This window comes from Sapajus apella, unplaced genomic scaffold, assembly GCF_009761245.1.
Source record: "Sapajus apella isolate SASKATOON/1434 unplaced genomic scaffold, GSC_monkey_1.0 scaffold24, whole genome shotgun sequence".
Taxonomy (NCBI): Eukaryota; Metazoa; Chordata; class Mammalia; order Primates; family Cebidae; genus Sapajus; species Sapajus apella.
Window position 1 is genome coordinate 8,507,673 of NW_022436964.1, and position 21,906 is coordinate 8,529,578.

The 21,906-nt window shown below is 42.5% G+C and overlaps 1 protein-coding gene and 1 long non-coding RNA gene across 19 annotated transcripts in view; one reads left to right on the plus strand and one right to left on the minus strand.

The window, feature by feature from the left end:
- The window catches only part of PRUNE2 (prune homolog 2 with BCH domain), a 307,395-nt gene that overhangs the window by 246,709 nt on the left and 38,780 nt on the right, over window positions 1-21,906 (plus strand). For 8 of the 18 annotated variants that reach the window (XM_032290660.1, XM_032290671.1, XM_032290665.1 and 5 more), the window contains exons 12-15: window positions 14,062-14,235; window positions 16,984-16,992; window positions 20,673-20,775; window positions 21,420-21,551. In XM_032290660.1, the coding sequence (XP_032146551.1) occupies window positions 14,062-14,235; window positions 16,984-16,992; window positions 20,673-20,775; window positions 21,420-21,551 (418 nt within the window). Of the gene's footprint in view, window positions 1-14,061; window positions 14,236-16,983; window positions 16,993-20,672; window positions 20,776-21,419; window positions 21,552-21,906 lie in introns of those variants that run through there. The other 10 variants (XM_032290662.1, XM_032290670.1, XM_032290668.1 and 7 more) reach the window with 4 other exon arrangements.
- The window catches only part of LOC116559669, a 79,184-nt gene continuing 65,287 nt past the window's right edge, over window positions 8,010-21,906 (minus strand). Inside the window, exons 6-7 of the long non-coding RNA XR_004272566.1 lie at window positions 16,303-16,305; window positions 8,010-8,094 (exon numbers count right to left, since the gene is read on the minus strand). This is a non-coding gene — a long non-coding RNA (uncharacterized LOC116559669). The remainder of the gene's footprint in view (window positions 8,095-16,302; window positions 16,306-21,906) is intronic.

A 21,906-nucleotide genomic window follows, 5' to 3' on the forward strand; every position in this document is an offset into this window, starting at 1 on the left:
TTTCCTGCTAATATATTAAAACCCCACTGGAGACTATGGCATGACCCTACTGGCCCCTCCCTCGCCTCCGCATTTGCTTCCCTGTTGCCAGAAGAGCTGTGTCACACCACATCTGAACGTTTTATTTTTATACACAGTAAAACTGTCAAGCAAAGCAGTGGTGGCTGAGCAAGCTGGTAATTAATGCTGTCACTTGCTGACATGGCTCTTTTAATTTAGTTGACATAGCTATGTTGAAAGAACCAGTTTAATGGCCACAACCCTGCTTTTAGGTCTTAAATGCAAAGGACAGAATTGGAAAGTAAGTGAATTTTAAAATCTACCTTAATTTTCAAATGAAAGGTATATGGTCAGATGTTTTAAACAAAAACATGAAACTTTGAAAACACAGAGTACCTCTGAAGAGCTGTATTTTGTAAACACGAGGTTATGAATAAATGACTGTATAAGAGGGTTGGATTATAAATATATTTTAGTCCTGAAGTATGAAATTAATGCTTGAAAGCAGCCTGTTTCTTGGTTTTCTCATATGAGCATTTTGAACCAGGCATACACACTCTAAACAAAATAGGGGTTTTTAAGGTATAGTTTTTCAAAAACATTTGGTCCATAATTTATTTTCTTTTAATGAACACTTTAATTTTCATTTATATTACATTTTTTCATTTGTATATTTTCATTATGTATTTTTCATTTATGTTTCATTATATATTATATATTATGTATTTTCATTATATATTTTTCATTTATATATTTTAAATTATGTATTATACACTTCATCATGTATTTCATTATATATTTTTCATTTCATTTATTTCATTTTATAGATGAGAACACTGAAGCACAGAGAAGTTAAGTAATTTGCCTAAGTCACACAGCTAGTTGTTGCTCTTATTTCCTGGCCCATGCTGCTTCACAGTGAATATGCTAACAATGAATGGGAAAGAGTCTGTTACTAGATTGGGCTTACATACTTGAAGCCAAACGTGACAGCTCTTGCTCATATTTAGACCTCTTTTCATCCAGTTTTCTTGACTTGGGGGCTCTAAAAAAAAAAGTAACAATTACTCTACCAGATGCCTGAAGGTTTTTCAGGCCATTTGCCCATTTTATTCAGTAGCTGATGACCAAACACCTCTGCCAGGGTTTTTGCTCACAATGCAATTTTGCTTATGGAAAATTTGTGAAACTCACTATCAAAAGATACTCAATTGGTCTTTCCTTTCAAGCAATTTTCTTTAATAGTTGTGTCCAAACAGTTGGGAAATATGTTAAGGTACTGTAATATAATTAAGGTTTGATGTCCTTTCATGTCAGACACCAAAAATATCAAAATATATAGATAATGACAGACTTGGGAGCTTAGTCCTTCACATTAAGAAAGATCTGAGTTTTCTCTTTTTTAATACTTTAATTTACTAATCCTAGAAACTTAAAAAATATCCAGAGGTCAGAAAAAATAATAACCCATTTCTGTTTTCCAAACCAACAACAAAGAGTTATTTTTTACCACCATTCAGATCTTAAAAAAAGGTATTTCATAAGTGAAGTGGAAAAATGAATAATTTTAGTTTATTTCTGATAAGAATATTATAAGAAATTCTCATGCGCTCTTATATTTTAGATGCCCCCATGTGATTTTTAGTGACCTCTTCTAAATGACGTTTTTAAAAATTGACCCCTAATAACAGTTTGTTAATAGGACACCCCAACATTATTTCCAGATAATCAGGGTATCACTTCATTGAACTTCCCCCTCCATGATTTTCCATTATTTTCACAGTCTGTAGGCAATCAGCTTATAAAATTGGTTTTCCATTTTAAGTGCTAAATCAAGTGCTAAGCTTATTTTGTCTTACCCACAAGCAGCCTTATGCCACAATGGTGTTGTCTGAAAGGAGGACTTTTCTTCGTATTTCGTGTGCTAATATTTTACCTGCAAATTAACTGCCTGCTTGCTGTTTGTCACCAAAAAAAAAATCTGAAGACTTTTTAACAGTATATAGGATATCTTATAACCAGAAAAGCTTCAAACACGTCTTCTAGGAGTGCTCACATTAACGAGTACAAGATTGTGATATAGAAAGCTTTCACAAATGCAGCTGCCTACTGGAAGGCCACAGCTGACGTCTGTTATTCCATTAGTTATTCCATTATGAGCACCAACAACACACGCCCCACTGTGGTCTGTGTAGCCCAGACCAGTCAGGGGCTTGTGTGCTACATCATCTCACAAAGACAGGAGCAAATGTTCAAGTTGACTTCTCCCCTGTGTACAAAATTTTAATTGACTCCAACAGTCACTGGGAAGAGAAGCTCATCATTTAGTAAAGGACACAAAGAACCAAGTATTTCTAAGTGAAGAGGCATGAGACCAAAAATTAAATTTAGGGAGCATCAAGATAGAGAGTTAAATGAAACCTGAAAATTTTTGCAAATAGTGGGTGTAAGGGTTATTGCCGAGTTTAAAATGAGGAAACTGAGGCCAGTAAAAGAAAATTGAATGCCAATTTATTCAGCTCCCCGGCGAGGTTCTATGGTCCCAGAAAGGAACCAGAGAAGTTGTGCCTGGCTTCCCGAGGCGTGGGGCTTTTATAGCAAGTGAGGAGGAGTAGGGTGTCTTGACTGGCTATGAGGGAACAGGACATGGACGGGGCAAGCTGCTATTGGTAGGTAGGCGGGATTTCTGGTGAGCGAGCTGCCCGGGGAAAGTGGGACCCCGGACAGGGCAAACTGCTATGGGCAGGTTTTGGCGGGGCTTCTTTTACATTTTGGCGGGGTTTTTCAACTGCGGGCTAGTGATCCTACTATTTAGGAAGATCCAGCCCTGATTAGACTCGGTTCCCCCTCTTAATATGAGGGCCTGTTTTTCTGATGGTGAGTAAACCGGTGGCGTGGCCATGGTGAGGAACAGGACCGGAGTGGGAGCTAGCCTGGTACTGGTTAAGGATTTTGCTGCCGCATCTGCCCTTGCATTGCCCCGGGAAATGGCATCCTGCTGGGCCTGGTGCCCTCAGCAGTGGATGACAGCAACTTCTTTGGGTAGTGACAGGGCCTGCAGGAGATTAGAGACTTGGGTAGCGTTGATTATAGGGGACCCCTTTGTGGTAAGGAATCCCCGCTCCTTCCAGAGGGCAGAGTGGCAGTGGATAATAAGAAAAGCATACTTTGAGTTAGTATAGATATTTGCTCGCTTCCCCTGTGCTAGTGTGAGAGCCCGGGTTAGGGCAATGAGCTCTGCCTTTTGTGCTGTGGTTCCATTGGGGAGGCGACGTGCCTTGAGAGTGGCTGAATCTGTGACTGCTGCATAGGCGGCTTTTCGTCGCCCCTCGGCTGTCACTATTGAACTCCCATCTACATAGAAGGTAAGGTCTGGGTTAGGTAGAGGAAGGTCAGACAAGCCCTCCCAAGGTTTAGCAAATGCATCTGTTAGTTCAGGGCAGGAATGGGCTGAGGGGGAATGGGATGGAAGGGGAAGTAAAGTAGCGGGGTTGAGTGGAGAAGTGGGATGAAGGCTAACTGATGGATTTTCACTAAAGAGTAGATGAAACTCCTGCAGGCGAGAGGGCCCCAGGTGAGCGAGAGATTTGTGGGAGAGGAGGTTGGTTAGTCGATGAGGAGAGAACACTGAGATGGGCTGGCCCAGGGTAAGTTTTAGGGATTCCTTGGTAAGCTCCGTTGCCGCTCCCAGGGCTTGCAGGCAAGACTGCCATCCCCTGACTGTAGGGCCAAGTTGCTTTGATAAATAGGCTACAGGACGATATATGGGGCCCAGGGGTTGGGTTAGGACGCTGACCACAATACCCTGTTTTTCGTTAGTGAACAGGTGGAAGGGACGGTTGAGATCTGGCAGTTGGAGTGGGGGTGCTGTGGACAAAGCAGTTTGTAAGGTTTTAAAAGCCTGTTTTACAACCCCAGGATGGGAGAGGGGTCCCGTGGGTGTGTCCTTAGCAGCCACATACAGAGGTTTAGCTAGGGAGGCAAAATTAGGTATCCAGTGGTGGAAGAATCCTGCAAACTCTAAAAAGGAGAGAATCTGGTCATCCGTCTCCGGGGGCTGTAGTGAAAGAAGCACCTTTCGGTGATCTGTTGTTAGGCTTTTAGTTTTGGGGGTTAGGCACATGCCCAAGTAGACCACTGAGGTGACTGATAGCTGGGCTTTGGAAGGAGATACCTGGTATCCCTGAGATCCTAGAAAGTTAAGGAGAGTGGCAGTATGCTGTTGAGACATGGAAAGGGAGGGGCTACAGAGTAATAGGTCATCCACGTACTGGAGAAGGAGACTGGGTTGGAGGGGACAGGAGCTAAGGTCAGTTGCTAAGGCTTGTCCAAAAATGTGGGGGCTGTCTCTGAATCCCTGAGGCAGGACCGTCCAGGTGAGCTGTTGTGACAGGTTGGTGTCAGGATCGGTCCAGGTGAAGGCAAAGAGAAAGTAGGACTCAGGGTGAAGGGAGATGGTAAAGAAGGCGTCCTCGAAGTCGAGAACTGTAAAATGGGAGGTAGTGGAGGGAATGTTTGATAATAGAGTTTATGGGTTGGGGATTACAGGGTGGAGGGGTACTATCACCTCGTTGATAAGGCGCAGGTCCTGAACTAGGCGGTAGCTGCCAGACGGCTTTCGGATCGGCAAGATACGAGTGTTACAAGAGGAACTGGTAGGAATAAGTAGTTCCTGAGCTAGCAGGAAGGTGATAATAGGCTTTAGGACTTGACAATGGGTTTTTGAGATAGGGAACTGAGGACGTGAGGGAAAGGGGGCAGGATCCTTGAGAAGTATTTTCACTGGGGTGTGGTGTTTGGCTATTACAGGCTTGGAGGTATCCCATACTGAGGGATTGACTATGTCAGGAGGGATAGGGGGTTGGGGTAAGGAGTTAAGACAGGGTGTGGTGTCGGTTAGGAGGGGCAGTAGGAGGTGGGTGGGTAATGGGCTTGAGTGTTGGGGGCCAGAGAGCTGGAGAGTGGCCCCCACAGTCTGGAGTATATCTCATCCTAAAAGGGGAACTGGACATGAGGGTATGATTAAAAAGGAGTGAGAAAAGGGCTGTCCCTCGAGGACACAGGCTAAAGGGTGGGTTTGATTAGGACAGGATGGCGTTCCATCAATTCCTGTGACTGAAACCTGGGAAGGTATGCTAGGCCCTGAGTAGGAAGGCAATACAGAATACGTAGCCCCCGTATCCACTAAGAAGGAAATGGACTTACCTGCTACCTGCAGCGTTACCCTGGGCTCGGCAACGGTGAATGGGGTTCTCAAGTCTGGGTTGCGTCAGTTGTCCAGAAGGCTGAGGAGTTCAAGCAACGGGATTGCTTCCTGCAGACCGGCCTGCCATCCACATAGAGGTGTGGGGGGGTGGCCCTATAGTCTGGGACGGGCACTCGCTGCACCAATGTCCCAGCCGCTTGCATTCCGGGCAGGGCTTGGTAGGTGGTCGGGGACATGGACAGTAATGTGCCCAGTGTCCTTCCTGACCGCACTTGAAGCAGTGCCCAGGCGGAACACCTCCTGAGTTTTTGGTGTGCTTCAATGGACCCCCCCTCAGCAGGTGCCTGGTGGGCTGCCAGACTCAGGGCTGCCACAAGAGCTTGAGTTTGGAAGCTTACCTTTTGGTGTAGATGAGCCTGTCGGGTTGCCTCAGCCTTTTCCTCTCGGCCATTAAAAACTTTAAATGCCATGTTTACCAGATCTCGTATGGGAGTTTGGGGGCCCTCCTCTGCTTTTTTAAGTTTCTTTGTAATGTTAGCCGCAGACTGAGAGATGAAATGGGTGGTTAGAACTGTAGCCCCTGCTAAAGAGGCCGGGTCCAGCCGGGTATGAAGGATCACAGCATTAGTTAATTGGTCAATGAATGTGGCTGGGTTCTCAGTAGGACCCTGAGTTATTTCCCTTAACTTAACATAATTAACTACCTTTTGGGCTGCGCTTTGCATGCCTGCTAGGAGGCACTGTAGCATTTGGTCTCAGCAGTGGCAGCCATCTTGACCGATTTGATAGTCCCAATTAGGGTCAGCTTCGGGGACTGCTGCCGCACCTACTGGCATTTGATTGTTTGTCAGATGTACCTGATCAGCGTGTGCCAAGGCCGCCATAAAAATGCAGTCACGTTCATCTGGAGTAAGGGTGAAGGAAAGGATTATATAGATATCATGCCAGGTGGGGTCGTATGCCTGGGTGAGGTAGCGAAATTATTTGGTGTAAGCAGTAGGATTGGTGGAGAATGACTCTAGGTGTTTTTCAATGGCTGATAGATCAGAGAGGGAGAAGGGAACATGCACTCGAACAATGCCCTCTGCTCCAGCCACCTTGCAGAGGGGACAAAGGAGAGAGGTTTCATCCTTAGGAGCACAGCACAAGTGAGTGTGAGCACTAACAGGAGAGGCTAGGTTGGGACCAGGAAGAGGAGGAGCTGGAGGGGGTTGAGGTTCTGCATAGGGTGGAGGATTAGTGGGTCGGGAGGGTGGAAAGGAGAGTTCTTCGGGCAGTTCGGGGTCTGAAAAGGAGGAGGAGGATGGTAGAGGGGCCCAGGGCAGTGAGGGAGTTTCTTTGTCCAGGAACACCTGTGCAGTGGTGCAAGAGGAACAGAGGGTGGGGCGGAAGCAAAGATACCAGAAAGCCTGAATGTAGGGGACCTCCGACCATTTACCATTCTTTTGGCAAAAGTTATCTAACTCTGTCAGGACATTGAAGTCGAGTGTGCCTTCTGGAGGCCACTTAGACTGGTTGTCCAGAGGATACTGTGGCCAGGCCATGGTGGAGAGGAAGAGCAGCCTTTTCTTTTTTATGGAAAGACCCAGTTTGGGTAAGTTTTGAACTAGACATCCCAATGGCGACTTGGGGTCTAGGCGGGACTCCTGATTACCCATAGTTCACTCTTTTTTGCGGGGTAGTTAGGGGTGAGGAAGGGTTATGAAAAGATATTATATCCGACATGGGCAGAAATACTTCTTTCCTGGAGGGGGTGGCTAAGAGAACCTACAGGCTGCAATGATTATAATAAGAAAGAAAATAAAAAAGACACAGGGCTAAGGTTATCTGCCACATGGAAAAATTGGAGGAAGTAAGACCTCAGTGGTAGAGGAAGAGTAAGAGGAAAAAGGAGAACAGAGTTATTTCTAGGGGCGTGAATTCGGTAAAGTTTCCCTGAAGCCAGTGGCCTGTTACCCACTGTAGAGTATCTTTTACCTCTAGGGAAGCAGGCCTAACCCACTGTATATCAGCTAACAGGAGTCTAACAAAACTGGCGAATCTACAATAAAGACAGAACCACATATAGGATTGACGAACAAAGGATGGGTGCCCCCCAGATGGGAGACCAGTCTGATGCCTTCCTGGCCACATCCCCAAAGGGATGGGGCATCTTGGCTAAGGTGTACCCGTATAACCCCTGGGCCTGGTCACCTCAGAACTTTCAGTCCTGAGGTGAATCACCATTATGCCTTATGATGTCCCCATGGAACCATGGGTTGAGGTCCACACAAGCCCCGTAGCCGTTCAGCCATGGGACTACACATAAACTCACTCACTCACTCACTCGTGCAGGGGTTAGGAAGAGAAACTGAAGGTACAGTTACCTTATAAACGGGAGTTGGTATGCCAAAGGGCTAGTTTGAGATAGACGTTTTAGTGGTGCGAGCTGGGGGTTCAGTCCTGCTCCTGGGCAGGGCCCGAGTTTGCAAACGGGGCTTCTGACTGCCCAAACCTCGGCCGCTGCCACAGAGATGATCGGAAGGGCGACTCCAGGCCACACCACCGAGCAGAAGGGTTCAGGAAGGTGTGGATGTCTCCCTCAAATTCCTGACCCTGAGAAACTCTCTTATGGGGCGAGAAGACAAGAATGTAGGGACGTCTCCTATACGCTCAAGTCCTTGGAATGGGGCCGGGGCCCTGGGCCCATGGCGAAAGGAGTCCCTGACGCCACCATGATTACAGACAGGGAATCCACGAAGCAAGCAGCAGGAGAGGTTATGGGTAACAGAAGTCTTGCCTAATGGCAGAGTGGCTCCCTGGTTGGGCTTCGGGTGGAAGAGTCAGTTTCCCTGAGGAGGGGTCTTACAACTCCTCCCAGGTTTCGGCACCACTTGTAAGGGTTATTGCTGAGTTTAAAATGAGGAAACTGAGGCCAGTATACGAAAATTGAATGCCAATTTATTCAGCTCCGGGCGAGGTTCTATGGTCCAGGAAAGGGGCCAGAGAAGTTGCGCATGGCTTCCCAAGGCATGGGGCTTTTGTAGCAAGTGAGGAGGAGTAGAGTGTCTTGATTGGTTATGAGGGAACAGGACGTGGACAGGGCAAGCTGCTATTGGTAGGTAGGCGGGATTTCCAGTGAGCGAGCTGCCCAGGGGGAAGCAGGACGTGGACGGGGCAAACTGCTATTGGGCAGGTTTTGGCAGGGCTTCTTTTACGTTTTGGCAGGGTTTTTCTACTGCGGGTTAGGTGCTGAGTGCAGACCCTAGTGGCGAGTGCAGATTTTGGGTGCTGAGTGCAGAAATGGGCATTGGGGGAGCTACGTGGCGGAGCTAGGTGCTGAGTGTTGGGCTTGGTGCTGGGCGCAGAGTGGTGACATAGTTTTTTCCCTGGAGAGGGATGGGCATGTCCAAGCTCCTGGCGAGGCAAACCAGCCTTACAGTGGGAAAATGAAGGTTGTGGGGAAGATGGTAATTTGTAGTTAGAGCAAAAGAATTATGAAGATCAGGAGGGTCTTGCTAATACCAGAAAGTCAGTAAAGCTATCTTTACTTCTTACTAGCTTGTATTGTTGACTTCTAGAAATGAACAGCTTAAGAAAACTTAATGTACCCCTAACTGTTAGATAACTCTTTCCTCCATTTACATCAGCCAGAAGAGGAAAGGAAGGAGGAACCCTAGTAACTTGCAAGCTTTCACTCTCTGAAACATTAGGAATTACACCCCATAAAAAGGTCCAGCCCTGGACTTGTACACCAAAACAAGCAATGATGCTGTCTTTAAAGGAAAATGTTGATAGGAGTGTCTGTGTATGCACATACATGCTTTTAATGTAGAGATGTCCTTTCTTACTATGATACCATAATCAAAAAACATAAAGAAAAAGTTAGCAGATTCAACTACATAAAAATATTGAATTTCTATTTGGCAGGAAAAGATGGGTATACATTTAAAAGCTAATTACAGGGTAAGCACAAGACCAAAAAAAATATATTATGACACATAACGAAGTTCTATACAAAAACTGCAACTAATTAATAAGGACCACAATAGGAAAAGGGCTTTAAAGGTAGCTTCTTGTCAGTAAGAGAGATGTAAATAGCCAATAAACAGTGAAAAGTGCTTACCTTCTTTAATAATTAAAGAAATTCAAATTAAAACAACGAGATCATTTCCTCTGAAATTGTCAAGGGTTGAAAACTTTGATAGCCTATCATGTTCTTGACAATAGGGGGAAATCCAGCCCTCTCCTATATTTTGGTGTAGTATATTGAAGGGCAAAAACATCCCCAAAACTTTAAGTGGTTATACCTGCTGACCCAGCACTGCATGGCTGGAAAGTTCCCCTATAGAAATATGTATACAAATAAGGTAAGATACCTTCATGCAGATGCTTACTGAAGCAAATTCTTTATAAAGAACAACAACAAAAAGAAGTAAAACTACATTTCATCACCATGGGATTGGTAAACTAAAAGACATCAGCAAAATGGAATACTTGAGAGCTACTTTTAAAAATGAGCATGATTTATATTTATTGAGACAAGAAGTCTATACTCTATATAGAGAGAATATATATAGTATACTATATTATATATTATATATACACACATGTATACATATGTATATATAATGTAATGTTACATACATATATACATATATGTATAAATATATATACATTGTATATTATATAATATATACGTAAATATGTATTAAAATATATGTGTGTGTATATGTGTATAAAGACAGACCCTCACTCTGTCAGCTAGGCTGGGGTGCAGTGGCATCTCAGCCCACTGCAACCTTGATCTCCCAGGCTCAGGTGACCCTCCTACCTTAGCCTCCTGAGTAGCTGGGACTACAGGCGTGTGCCACCACACCCAGCTAATTGGTGTATTGTTTTTGTAGAGAGGAGGTTTTGTCATGTTTCCCAGGCTGGTCTCAAACCTATACTATTTTAATAGAACAATCTGTATAGAACATGCAGAATATATAGGATAATCATACTTTTTGAAAAATAAACATGTCTGTGTATGTGCAGAGGAAGAGTGATACACATCACGTAGTAATAGATTCGTGGCATTGGTGATTTTTATTGTTTTCATGAAGAATTTCTGTATTGCTGGCACTTTCATTAATGTGGTTTACTTTTTAAAAATGAACTTATTCGTTAGCGTAACTTTAGGTTCACAGCATATTTGGGTGGAAAGTACAGAGTTTTCCTGTACCCTGTTTCTCTACACACATTCATCCTCCTTCACTATCTCCATTCCCAAAATGGTTGGTTTGTTACAATTGATGAGCCTTAATTGATACATTATTATCACCCAAGGTCCATAATTTACCTGAAGGGTTCAGTTTGTGTTGTGCATTCTATGGCTTTGAGCAACTGTACAGTGGCAGCATGTATCCACCATTATAGTATTGTACATAATAGTTTATCTGTCTTAATTCTCTGTGCTCTGCCTATTTCTTCCTTTCTCCCAACCCTTGGCAATCACTGATGCTTTTACTGTCTCCATAGTTTTGCCTATTCCAGAATCCACGTAGTTGGACTCATACAATAGGTAGCTTTTTCAGGCTGGCCTTCTTCACTTACGCAATTAAAGTTCTTCCATATCCTTTCATGGCTTGACAGATCACTCCTTTTTAATGCTGAATAATATTCCACTGTCTGGACGAATCACAGTTTATTCACCTACTGAAGGACATCTTGGTTGCTTCCAAGTTTTGGCAATTATGAATAAAGCTGCTATAAACATACATGTGTAGCCTTTTGTGTGGGCATTCATTTTCAGTGCATTTGGGTAATTACCAAGGAGTATGACTGCTAGATTGTAAGTTAAGAGTATGTTTAATTTTGTTAGAAACTGCCACATTCTTCCAAAGTGGCTGGACCATTTTGCATTCCCACCAGCAATGAAAGCGAGTTCCTGTTGCTTTGCGTTCTCACCAGCATTTGGTGTCAGTGTTCTGGATTTGGGCCATTTAGGTAGGTAGTGGTATCTTGCTATTGTTTTAATTCAAAATTCTGTAATCACACATGATATGGAACATCTTTTCACATGCTTACCTGTCACCTGTATATCCTCTTTGTGAGGTACCTGTCCAGGTCTTTTGCCCATTTTCTTATAGTTGAGTATTAAGCATTCTTTGTATATTTTGAATAACAGTCCTCATCAGATATGTGTTTTGTAAATATTTTCTCCAAGTCTATGGTTTGTTGTCTTCTCATTCTCTTTGTCTTTCATGTAGAAGTTTTAATTTTAATGAAGTCCACCTTATCAATTATTTCTTTCATGGATCATGCCTTTGGTATTTTATCTAAAAAGTCATCTTTGCACCTAGGGCCAATGACATTTTCTCTTCTTCTAAAAGTTTTATAGTTTTGCATTTTACATTTAGGTCTGTGATCCATTTGGAGTTACCTTTTGTGAAGGATCAAAGGCCTGAGTCCAGATTCATTATTTTGCAGGTGGACAGCCAGTTATTCCAGCACTATTTGTTGAAAAGACTATCTTTGCTTTACTGTATTGCCTTTGCTTCTCTGGATTGCCTTTGCTCCTTGTCAAAGATCAGTTGACTATATTTACGTGATATGTGTTTTACTATAACCATAACAAAGAATGTAGTATACAATTTTTTTTTTTTGAGACAAAGTCTCACTCTGTCACCCAGACTGGAGTGCAGTGGCACCATCACAGCTCACTGCAGCCTCAACCTCCTGGACTCACATGATTCTCCCACCTCAGCCTCCCAATTAGCTAGGACTACAAGCACATGCCAACATACCCAGCTAATTTTTGTATTTTTTTTTGTAGAGACTGAGTTTTGCCATGCTGCCCAGGCTGGTCTCAAACCCCTTAGCTCAAGCAATCTACCTGCCTTGGCCTCTCAAAGTGCTGGGATTACAGGCTTGAGCCACTATGCCCAACCAGAAATTTTTTACATGAGGGAATTTTAATAAAATTTGCAGAAAACAAAACAACCATATCTTCATCCCACAGAAATGACCAGGGTAGAGCTAGTGCAGGCCAGAGGATACCAAACAGGATGAAGAGGGTCTGGTGGATGGAAAGTTCCCTGGAGGGAAAGGAGGGTGTGTAAAAGAGCATCAGAAGACAAACCTGCTTCAGAATCCAGAGTTCTGAGGGAGTAGAGACCAGATGGGAAACTGAGTCCCAGGAAGGGAGCTAAGATTGGCATCCTAGGGTCCTAACTCACATAGGAAGAAGCAGGAAGAGCTTCCAGACAGATGGGTGGATTTGCACAAAGGACACAGTGCTTGGTCTGGAGCCAGTGGTTTATGGTCTGTCCTTGATAAGCTGCCACATGCTGGTGGGAACACAGTGGAAGCCTGAGTGAGCCAAGGCTCTGTAGGTGGTGGTGGCTGTTGGTGTTGGCAAAAAAGGCTGGGATTGCTTCCCAACCGAACTTCATTTTGCTATCTCAGTCATTGGTAATTAGACACTTCTGAATGTATAATTGCACTATCTCAGTCATTGGTAATTAGATACTTCTGAATGTATAATTGCAGATTCTTCCAGAAGATAATGGTGGTGTTGTGGCTCCCTTATAGATTACCTCTATTTTCAGGAAATTATCCAAGTTTTCCTTGATTTACTCACTCACCTTCCCAATTGTTTTTGAGTGTTCTGTTAAGTTTGCAGGCTAAGTAGCGAGTGGGTTGGTGGAAGTGAATATTAAAGGGATTCAAGGCACAGTTTCTTAGCCCAAGGGACTCACAGCCACTTCGTAAAATAAATAAGGAGAGTCACACACTTAAGGTACAATGTGATAGGTTAGAAGGGCTAAAAAAGTTAAAGGTTTTGACTGTATTTGCTTAGTAACTGTGATCTGAGGCAAGCTACTTCAGAATCAGTTTTTGCATTGGTATAATGACCTAGTACCTGGTACAAGGTCAATACTTAATACAATAGTGCTATTATCATCAAAGTGCCATAGAAAGAAGTGAAATGCGGTGTAAATTCAATGATGCTTTTCCAGGAATGGAAAAATAAGAATGATAATATCTTGGGATTATTGTGAAGGTTATAAATAATCTTTTCTTGCAAGTTACTTAAACATACAAAAAACCTTCATTATTCTCTACTAATACTTCTAGTAAACGTGGAAACAATTGCTGCTTATTTTTTTAAAAAGTGGTTACCTTTTTTTGAATGCACAAGAGTAAATTTCTTCCCAGAGAATGCTCAGTAGGCTTTTTTATTGTCTTACGTACCCATCAGTTTAAGAATCTTGTGCATTTCGGGTCTTGAAGCATTTCTGCTTTACAAAGTATTTTCTCACTTACTGTAAAATCTTTGTGTGGCATATTTTGAAACAGTAAATAGAAATATCAAATTTATGTCCAGGTGTGCTCCCAACAGGAGGCTTAGCCCAGTTGTAAGAGTCTTAGAGTAGGAGTCTTGACTGGTAGTATCATCACAATTCCAAGTTGAGGGCCCCAAAAGATTCTGAACACTGAAGAGGTGTGGCCTCCAAACCCCAAGATTTTCTCAGCCTAATATACAACCTTTCACACCATTAGAAAGACCTGCAATCTTTACCCCAATCAAGGATGAGCTGGTCCTGTCTCACGCACACCCTGGACCACCACCCATGCAAGACAGCTCAAGCGTTGCACCTAGTCTGACTCAGCATGGCCTTAGCGATCGATCTGGTTGTTCAGTTAATAAAAAAGACTTCACTGAGCATACTTTATGTGGTCAGGATAGTGCTAAGTTCTGTAAAAGCTGTAAAAAACAAGGACTTCCATCAGGTTGATTCTGCAGGATGTAGCTTACAATTTGCTGTTTAGCTGCCTGCACTGTGGAGGACTTGCTCCTTCAGCCCTGCTCTATGCTTTGTTTCCAGAAGATCCCACAACCAACAAAGATTCTGGCCAAGAGTCAGAGTCTATTCCAGAATATACGGCTGAAGAGGAAAGGGAGGACAACCGGCTGTGGAGGACAGTGGTGATTGGAGAACAAGAGCAGCGCATTGACATGAAGGTTATCGAGCCCTACCGGAGAGTCATTTCTCACGGAGGTAGTCAAGCTCTGTGTGAATCTGGGAAATGGGGGAAGGGGGTAGTCTAGCTCTGTGTGAATCTGGGAAATGGGGGAAGGGGCAGCCATTTTATTTAAAATCAGAAATTGAGTCTAGAGTTCTCTGGAAAACCACATCTCAAGGGCCCTATTCTAGAGTCAATAATCAGGGAACCATAGAGCCAAGTATATTTCCTCATATTCAATTCAGTAAACATTTGAAATCCTACTAGGCAAAGACAACTTGCCAATATAAAACAGGCTTTTCATGCTGCTTATGTGATAGCTATCATCTTCTGTGCAAATTGACTGAAAGCCATAGTTGTCTAATTTAGATGTCTGTCTGAGATTCTTACCAGTCCATTGTAGGGTTGAACCAAATAGAGTGATGACACCATGGCCTGTATCATAACACTATGCCTGAGCTGCTTCTCATTACAAAATGATCTTTTCAGTCCTCTTCAGAAGCTTTGGGGATGTTTTTAGACTCAGCTTGGTAATTGTTCCCCCTACCTGAAGTTTGCCTTTCTGTAAGCTGCGGTAAATCTAGCAACCCCAGTCAAAGCCTCTACCTGCTTGGCGAGAGCCAAGAGAGAGAGAAAAGTGCGTTTTGTGTGTTTCCAGCACTTTCTCAAGGGCTCCTGGAGCATATGTGGCCTTGGTTAATTTGGGATTCACACAAAGTCAGATGAGCGCAAGCAACACGTTTAACGTTGTCGACTTCAGAAAACATCGACAGCGTTTTGATTTTTCTGCTTCCTGCCTTCCTTTCCTGAAGTCCTGAGGCACCGCTGTAACCACCCAGCTGTTCTAGAAGGAGTGTGAGCTGACAAGGCAGTTGTTGCCCTCTCAATTCACTCTTCCTTAATGAGGACAGGGAAACAACAGTCTTGGCACTGCAGTAGAACACTGCTTTTGTTTTCTATTATGACAAGCAGAGGATGTTTTGTTATTTCAATCAAACCTTCCTCTGCCAGCAGATTTTTCACCTTCCATCCCATGCATTGCTACCCCCCACGTAAGTATCAAGACCACCCAGGGAACCTGACCACTGTAGCAAAGGGGAATGCCAGTCCCCACCCTTGGCCAGGACTTTTCTTTTTCTTGCCTTACTGTTTGACCTGAAATGGAAATAGGACCCCCTGATCGCTGCTGTGGAGTCGGGGCAGTTTCCTCTAAGGGAGATCATGCCCACAGCCCTTTGGAATGAGACTTGGCCCAATCTTGCTGAAAGTGACAGATAGCTGGCTGTAGAGTCAACCCTTTTGTTTTTTATGTGAAAACCATAAGAGGAACACCCAGTCTTCCCCATCTCCTTTGCACCACCTATCAAGTATTTTTTTGGTTTGTTTTGTTTTTGAAAATAAAAATAAAACAGAGGCTGCCTGTAAGAGTACTCTGTTCATTTTTTAAAGTATTAAAAAATTAAAATGTCTGTCAAATCAAAGTCACCCAATGATAAGCCCTATAAATATTTTTACCATCAGCTCTTACATGGAGAGTCCCTGTGTTGAAAGGCAGCTCACGGTCCTGCTGCTCTCCTAGGGCTAGTTGTCTGCTAATATCCAGTAGACTTGTCTGCTTGTTCTTTAGGTGGGCTTGGGTGCCGTGGTCAAGCCCATCAGTCTGTTGTCCAAATCAGGAGAGAGTGAATATCATGAGAGCACTGATGGTCAGAAAATGCCACTGCTTCTGCTTGTCACAGTCCTTGTAACAATTCACCTGAGGCCTCAGGGCTAACCTGGTTTGCTGTGCTCTCTGTCCCTGCCACCTCCGCCCTTTGGCGTTTCTCTTCTCCATTCTATGTTGCAAGCTCAGTTTTTGTCTGTGTGACTGTCTGATTTGTTTTGATGAGAAGGCCACCTCCCCTCACCCCAGCCCTGCCTCGGCCCTCTCCAGGCACTGGCCTGCATGAAACGTGCCTCTGCCTAAACCCATCCGGAACTTTAGCGAGATGCCACCTTTTCCTACACCCTGACCGGCTTTTGTGCTCTGTAGGTAAAGATACTTGAGATGTTACTTCTGAATTTGCCAAAGCTTTGTCTTCCACTTTGGGAGTTTACACCACTCTCTTAGACCATAATGATGAGAAAGCTCCTTACTTACCAACCTACTGAGTTTGTCCTTCTGGCTTCTGACGAGCATTTAAAAAGCAGCAGTCACTTCACAGTGAACATGAATCTTGTTGGCTGCTTGGCATTTTGCTGTGAGGAAGTTTTCTCATTCAGGCCAAGAGAAGTATCAGCTGCACAGCGTTCTATGCCGAAAACTGTAAGGCAGAGGCGATCCAAAGAGCTCAGAAGTTAGCCCCAAAGCCAGGCCCTGCCAAGGGTCCCACCTGTTGAGAATACTGGTGGCATGATGGCAGTATTTGAATAAGTAATTCAGTCTTCAGCATTGGTGACCTTGATATGAGCTACTGCCAGAGGCCCTGCATACAATGTAGAAGAATGAGGCTCAAAACCTATCTCTGCCACTTACTAGTCTGTGACCTTGATACATTACTTATCTTCTCTGGGCCTCAATGAGCCCATGAACAATATCTCTGCCATCTACATAAATAAAAGTGGGATTTGGATGGTTTTGCTCAGCCAACAATATGGGGTCCCTCTGAGGCTTTTTTTTTTTTAACTTGGAGCAGAGAAACTCATTTAAATAATGGAGAACAATCACCCCAAATAATGTTAACAAGGAGTTTCCTTTCTTTCTTTTTTTTCTTTTTTTTTTTTTTTCACTTATTTCATTATAGGAGATACAGGTAACCTTCTCTGCAGTCTTGCTGGACAAATGACCCTGGAAATAATGAGGAGAAGAGTCACTGGCTGGTGTGTGTGTGTGTGTGTTTTGATTGCGACTGTGACATCTCTCCTCTGTCTCCATTCCATTTGCTGGCCAGCAAACTTGTGTTACATCCCTTTCATGCCTGTCTGTGTCACTCAGGTAAGGTTTGCGTCCTGGCTTCAGAGGGTCTCAGGAGATGCCCGGTTGGGTTGCTCAGGCACCCTACCCAGCATATACACCCTGAATTCACCTCACCTTTATTGGGAAGAGAGTCTAATGAAATAAATGTTTTAAAATCAGACTTCAAATGAATTATGCTGTTGCCAACAGGAAACTTTACTTGAGTAAGCTGCATACTTGAGAATAGAAATTGAGGGGTTAGCTGACCCCCTCCAAGGTATTTGGGAGGGGCAAAAAGTAAATGATCCTACGAATTCTAGTTATTGAACTTTGCCTGCAATTATAGCATTATCTGATTTTTTAACTTTAAATTTTTTTTAGCAGGAAGCAGCTACAGAAAAATTAAGGTATTATCTGAAATATCTCCCAAGCCTACCAATGGCACTGGCTCTTGATTTAGAAGGAAAATTTTTCTGTGGAATCTTTTTATTTCCCTTCTTTAATTATCTCCTCTCCTCCTATTTTCTTCCTTCTCTTTTTGGCTGTTCTTCCCTTCTTAAAGCTCCTCTACCAAAAAGTACAAACAGCCATTTTCATTTCTAAATTTCAGTACTTTTCATATTGAGACATTTCTTACTTAGACAGCAATCATGAAGTAGTAAGCTGATCCCATAGTGTTCCCTTAGTTGAATGAACTCAGATGAACATGATGCTACAACATTCAAAGGGCAGACTGCATTTACACAGTGAGCTGAACTGCCATTTAAAATGACGTCTGAAGTACTGTTGACAAACCTCGGTCTTTCCCTTTCAAAAAAAATTTCTTAGAAGTTCTCTGGCAATAAAGAAGTCAAAGTAACTGAGCAATCATGATAGTGAAATTACAGTAACACTCTGGAGCCAGACTGCTACATTTAGAAAGACTTTTGAAAGGATGCTTTCTTACTTGCTTTTAAGTTGGATTCATTATGTCTGTTGTCTCTTTTAATGAACTTTTGTTTTTTCATCGTGCTGAGGATGAACTGTTTATCTTTGTGATGTGAGGATTAGGATAGCTAAGCCACCATATCCTTTGTGGATTTCCATTTAGTTATGCATTCTTCAGAAATGAAATTATTTGTTTTAACAAGCAATTCTTATATTAAAATATATCTCCTCCTGCCATTTTCCTTCATCTTGCATTCTAAAAAGTAGTTGATAAATACCTGTATATTGGAAAAGACGGAACTAAAGCAAAAACATTCAGAGAGAAGCTCCTACGTTGCTCTCCCACAAACATGTGTTACATGAGTTGAAGACATACGTAGGTAGCATCTTCTAAGATATGTAGTATAAATACTGTATACAACAATATTGTATCACCACAAGTAGTGTAAAAATTGTATACGACTACCTTAAGTTAGTAATACACACACACCCATAATTGGGTATATTTTTAATCAGTATTACTCTCCTCCCCCATCGTTTTTTGCAGTAGAGTCACATTCTCTTGTAGAAAACATCTTATTAAACTGCTTTTCAAGAGTTAATTCACTCCATCCAGATCTATACACAGCCAGTACTTTACTACCATGTAATCACTAGTAGATATTTAGAGTTGTGAAAAAACTAACACATTGGTTTCTGGGAGGACTGAACCAGGCTTAAGTGTATCCTGTCTAGGTCCTACACAAAGCTTGGAGGAAATCTCTAGTTAATGATTCTACAGTCCAGAACTATATGACATAAATTGCAATTGTTTAGACAGGGATACTAAAAAATAAAAATTCAGACATTGCTTCCCTTTTTAAGTGGGAAAGACACATGACATTCCGTATAGCTGCCTCTGGGAGTCTGACTGACACCTGCTGAGTTTCAAAGAAACTATGGGAAATGGTAAGCTTGCTTAAAAGACAGGGCAATTCCAAAATGATGCCGGGGCTTTCAAAAGATGGGGAATGGTGCCCTGAAATGCATCTACATGTTCTTTGACCCCTGGAGTTTCAGTGGCCACACCGCCTGCTTTTCCCGCCTACTAGTTTCTCTGCACCACCTGGAGGTAGCACCTCTACCCCTCCGTCCCATGTTACTAGGAAGCAATTGTCAAATTTTCCGGCAAGTACAGAATTTCATACGACTGAAATATAATTTAGCCAGACCCATTTTTAGTTTTCCTTCTCTTACAAGAAGTAGTTTTCTTCCTCTTCACAGAATTCAGAATCTAGCCCCTTAACAGAACCCAATGTGTTGGTTTTTTCAGAACTCTACTCACGGGATGATTACACGGCAGTAAAATGTGGGCTGTATATAGATTTGTTGTTGTTGTTTTGTTTTGTTTGTTTGAGACAGAATCTTGCTCTGTCACCCAGGCTGGAGGGCACTGGCGTGATCTTGGCTCACTGCAACCTCCATCTCCCAGGCTTAAGCCATTCTGCCTCAGCCTCCCAAATAGCTGGGATTACAGGCAGGTGCCACCACACCCAGCTAATTTTTTTTACTTTTAATGGAGATGGGGTTTCGCCATGCTGTCCAGGCTGGTCTTGAACTCCTGGCCTAAAGTGATCCACCCACCTCAGCCTTCCAAAGTGCTGGGATTACAGGCCTGAGCCACCACACCCGGCTGGGGTGCATATAGATTTGGATGGAGTTAATTAGCTCTTGAAAAGCAGTTTAATAAGATGTTCTCTACAAAAAGACAGTGACTCCTCTGCAAAAAAGATGGGGAAAGATATGCCTAAAAATATACCCAGTTATGGGTTTGTTGTGTCATATAGTTCTGGACTGTAGAATCATTAAATAGAGATTTCCTCCAGGCTTTGAGTAGGAGGACAGGACATATGCTTAAGCCTGATCTAGTCCTCCAGAACCCAATGTGTTAGTTTTTTTCAGAACTCTAAATACCCACTGGCGATTACATGGCAGTAACATGTTGGACAGAGCAAGGCCATGGGTTCTTACACTGTCTGTAGATCCCAGGGGCACTACGGGCCTCAACATCAAAATCAAGATGTTTTACTTGTCTACTCACTAGTATTTGATCACTGGAGTGTGTGAGTCAGAGATTACATTGCAGTTCAGTGGCTAAATTCTCCCTTAAAATTAAGCAGTGTCTAAAACTAAAAAGAACTAAAGAGGATCAAACAGAGTATCTTTCTTAGCCATCAGAAGAAAGAAGTCGTATAAGTACGTATATATTAGCATTATAGAAATCAGACATTCATAAATCAGTCTTGCCCTCTCATTTGTTATATTTTTATACACCCTATTATTCACAACTGTGTACAACACATATAATCGTCCGTGATATATGAATAGCCTACATATGCAAATATAATTGCACTGTATATTTAACACTCTATAAACATAGATGTTCACCACTGAAAGATATGTGTGTAGTATATGTGTATATACTACAGCCCTATAGTCAATCCCCATTTCATGTAGCTAATATATCCACAAAGACACACTTGCCAAGGCTTCAGCTTTATCCATTAGGTCAGATATTACCTTGTTAAGAGCTTTCAATTGGTTACAAATGTCTTTTTGTTTGTCCCCCAGGATACTATGGGGACGGTCTAAATGCCATCATTGTGTTTGCCGCCTGTTTTCTGCCAGACAGCAGTCGGGCGGATTACCACTATGTCATGGAAAATCTTTTCCTGTGAGTGATACTTACAACGAAGTGCTTTGAGTTAATGTCTGTGGCATGTAATGGCAAATAGAGCATCTTTAATTAAAGAAGATAGATGATGTAGAATATTCTAAGTCTTCAATCAAAAGTCAGTAAGGTCTCTGTCAAAGAATGTTGCTCAAGGGCCTAAAACATTTAAAGGGGCTCTTGTCAGTAGAATAGACTAAAAGCAAAATAACAGAATTTTGCTTGCATTTTAAAATTCTGTAACATTTCCTTTGGGCAAAGTATTATTTTTGTTCCTTGATACATGTTCTTCGTCAGCTAAGACTGACTATAACCTGACTTCATTTATATCTGCCCTTATTTAACCTGAGTTACCCTTAATATTTGATAACATTGTTGACATTTTTGAAAGTCAGGATTCTTTCTAACCCATACATTTTTCTAGTGTACCTACATTTAAAAAATAGGTAACCATACCAATAAATGAGTAATACTGTCAGAGGAATGCTCTTAGGCAACTGTATTCTTCCCAAGGTAAAGAGATAATGGGCACAACTATTCTTAAATTTCATATACCCTGTACTTTTAATGTTATGTAATTATGGTGTCAATCACATGAAATATTTTATGTGGGAACTGAAAACATTCCTCTTCCTTCCTGTGATCAGATATGTAATAAGTACTTTAGAGTTGATGGTTGCTGAAGACTATATGATCGTGTACTTGAATGGTGCAACCCCAAGACGGAAGATGCCAGGGCTAGGCTGGATGAAGAAATGCTACCAGATGATTGACAGACGGTATGTGGGCTCTATTATTTAATCACTATTTTGACTTCCTCAATAGTAACCATATTGTATTCTCTTTTGGTCTACTAAAAATGTGATCACATTTTAGAAACATTGAGTTATGTGTATTTAAAACAATAAATTATAGTAATATTAATAAAAGTGTGAGTTGATGCCCAAAAGTTGAAATAAAGCAATTCCCCCCTAGATTTTATTAAATGTAATTCAAACCTGGCAGACCAAGTCTGTTTTAAACTATGCATGTGCTGTTGCCACAGGAAGGTGCAACTTGAGCTGATAAACCAAAATACCCCTGATTCTTTAGTGGTATCATGTGACCTTGCTGCCATTTATGTGAACTGGGACT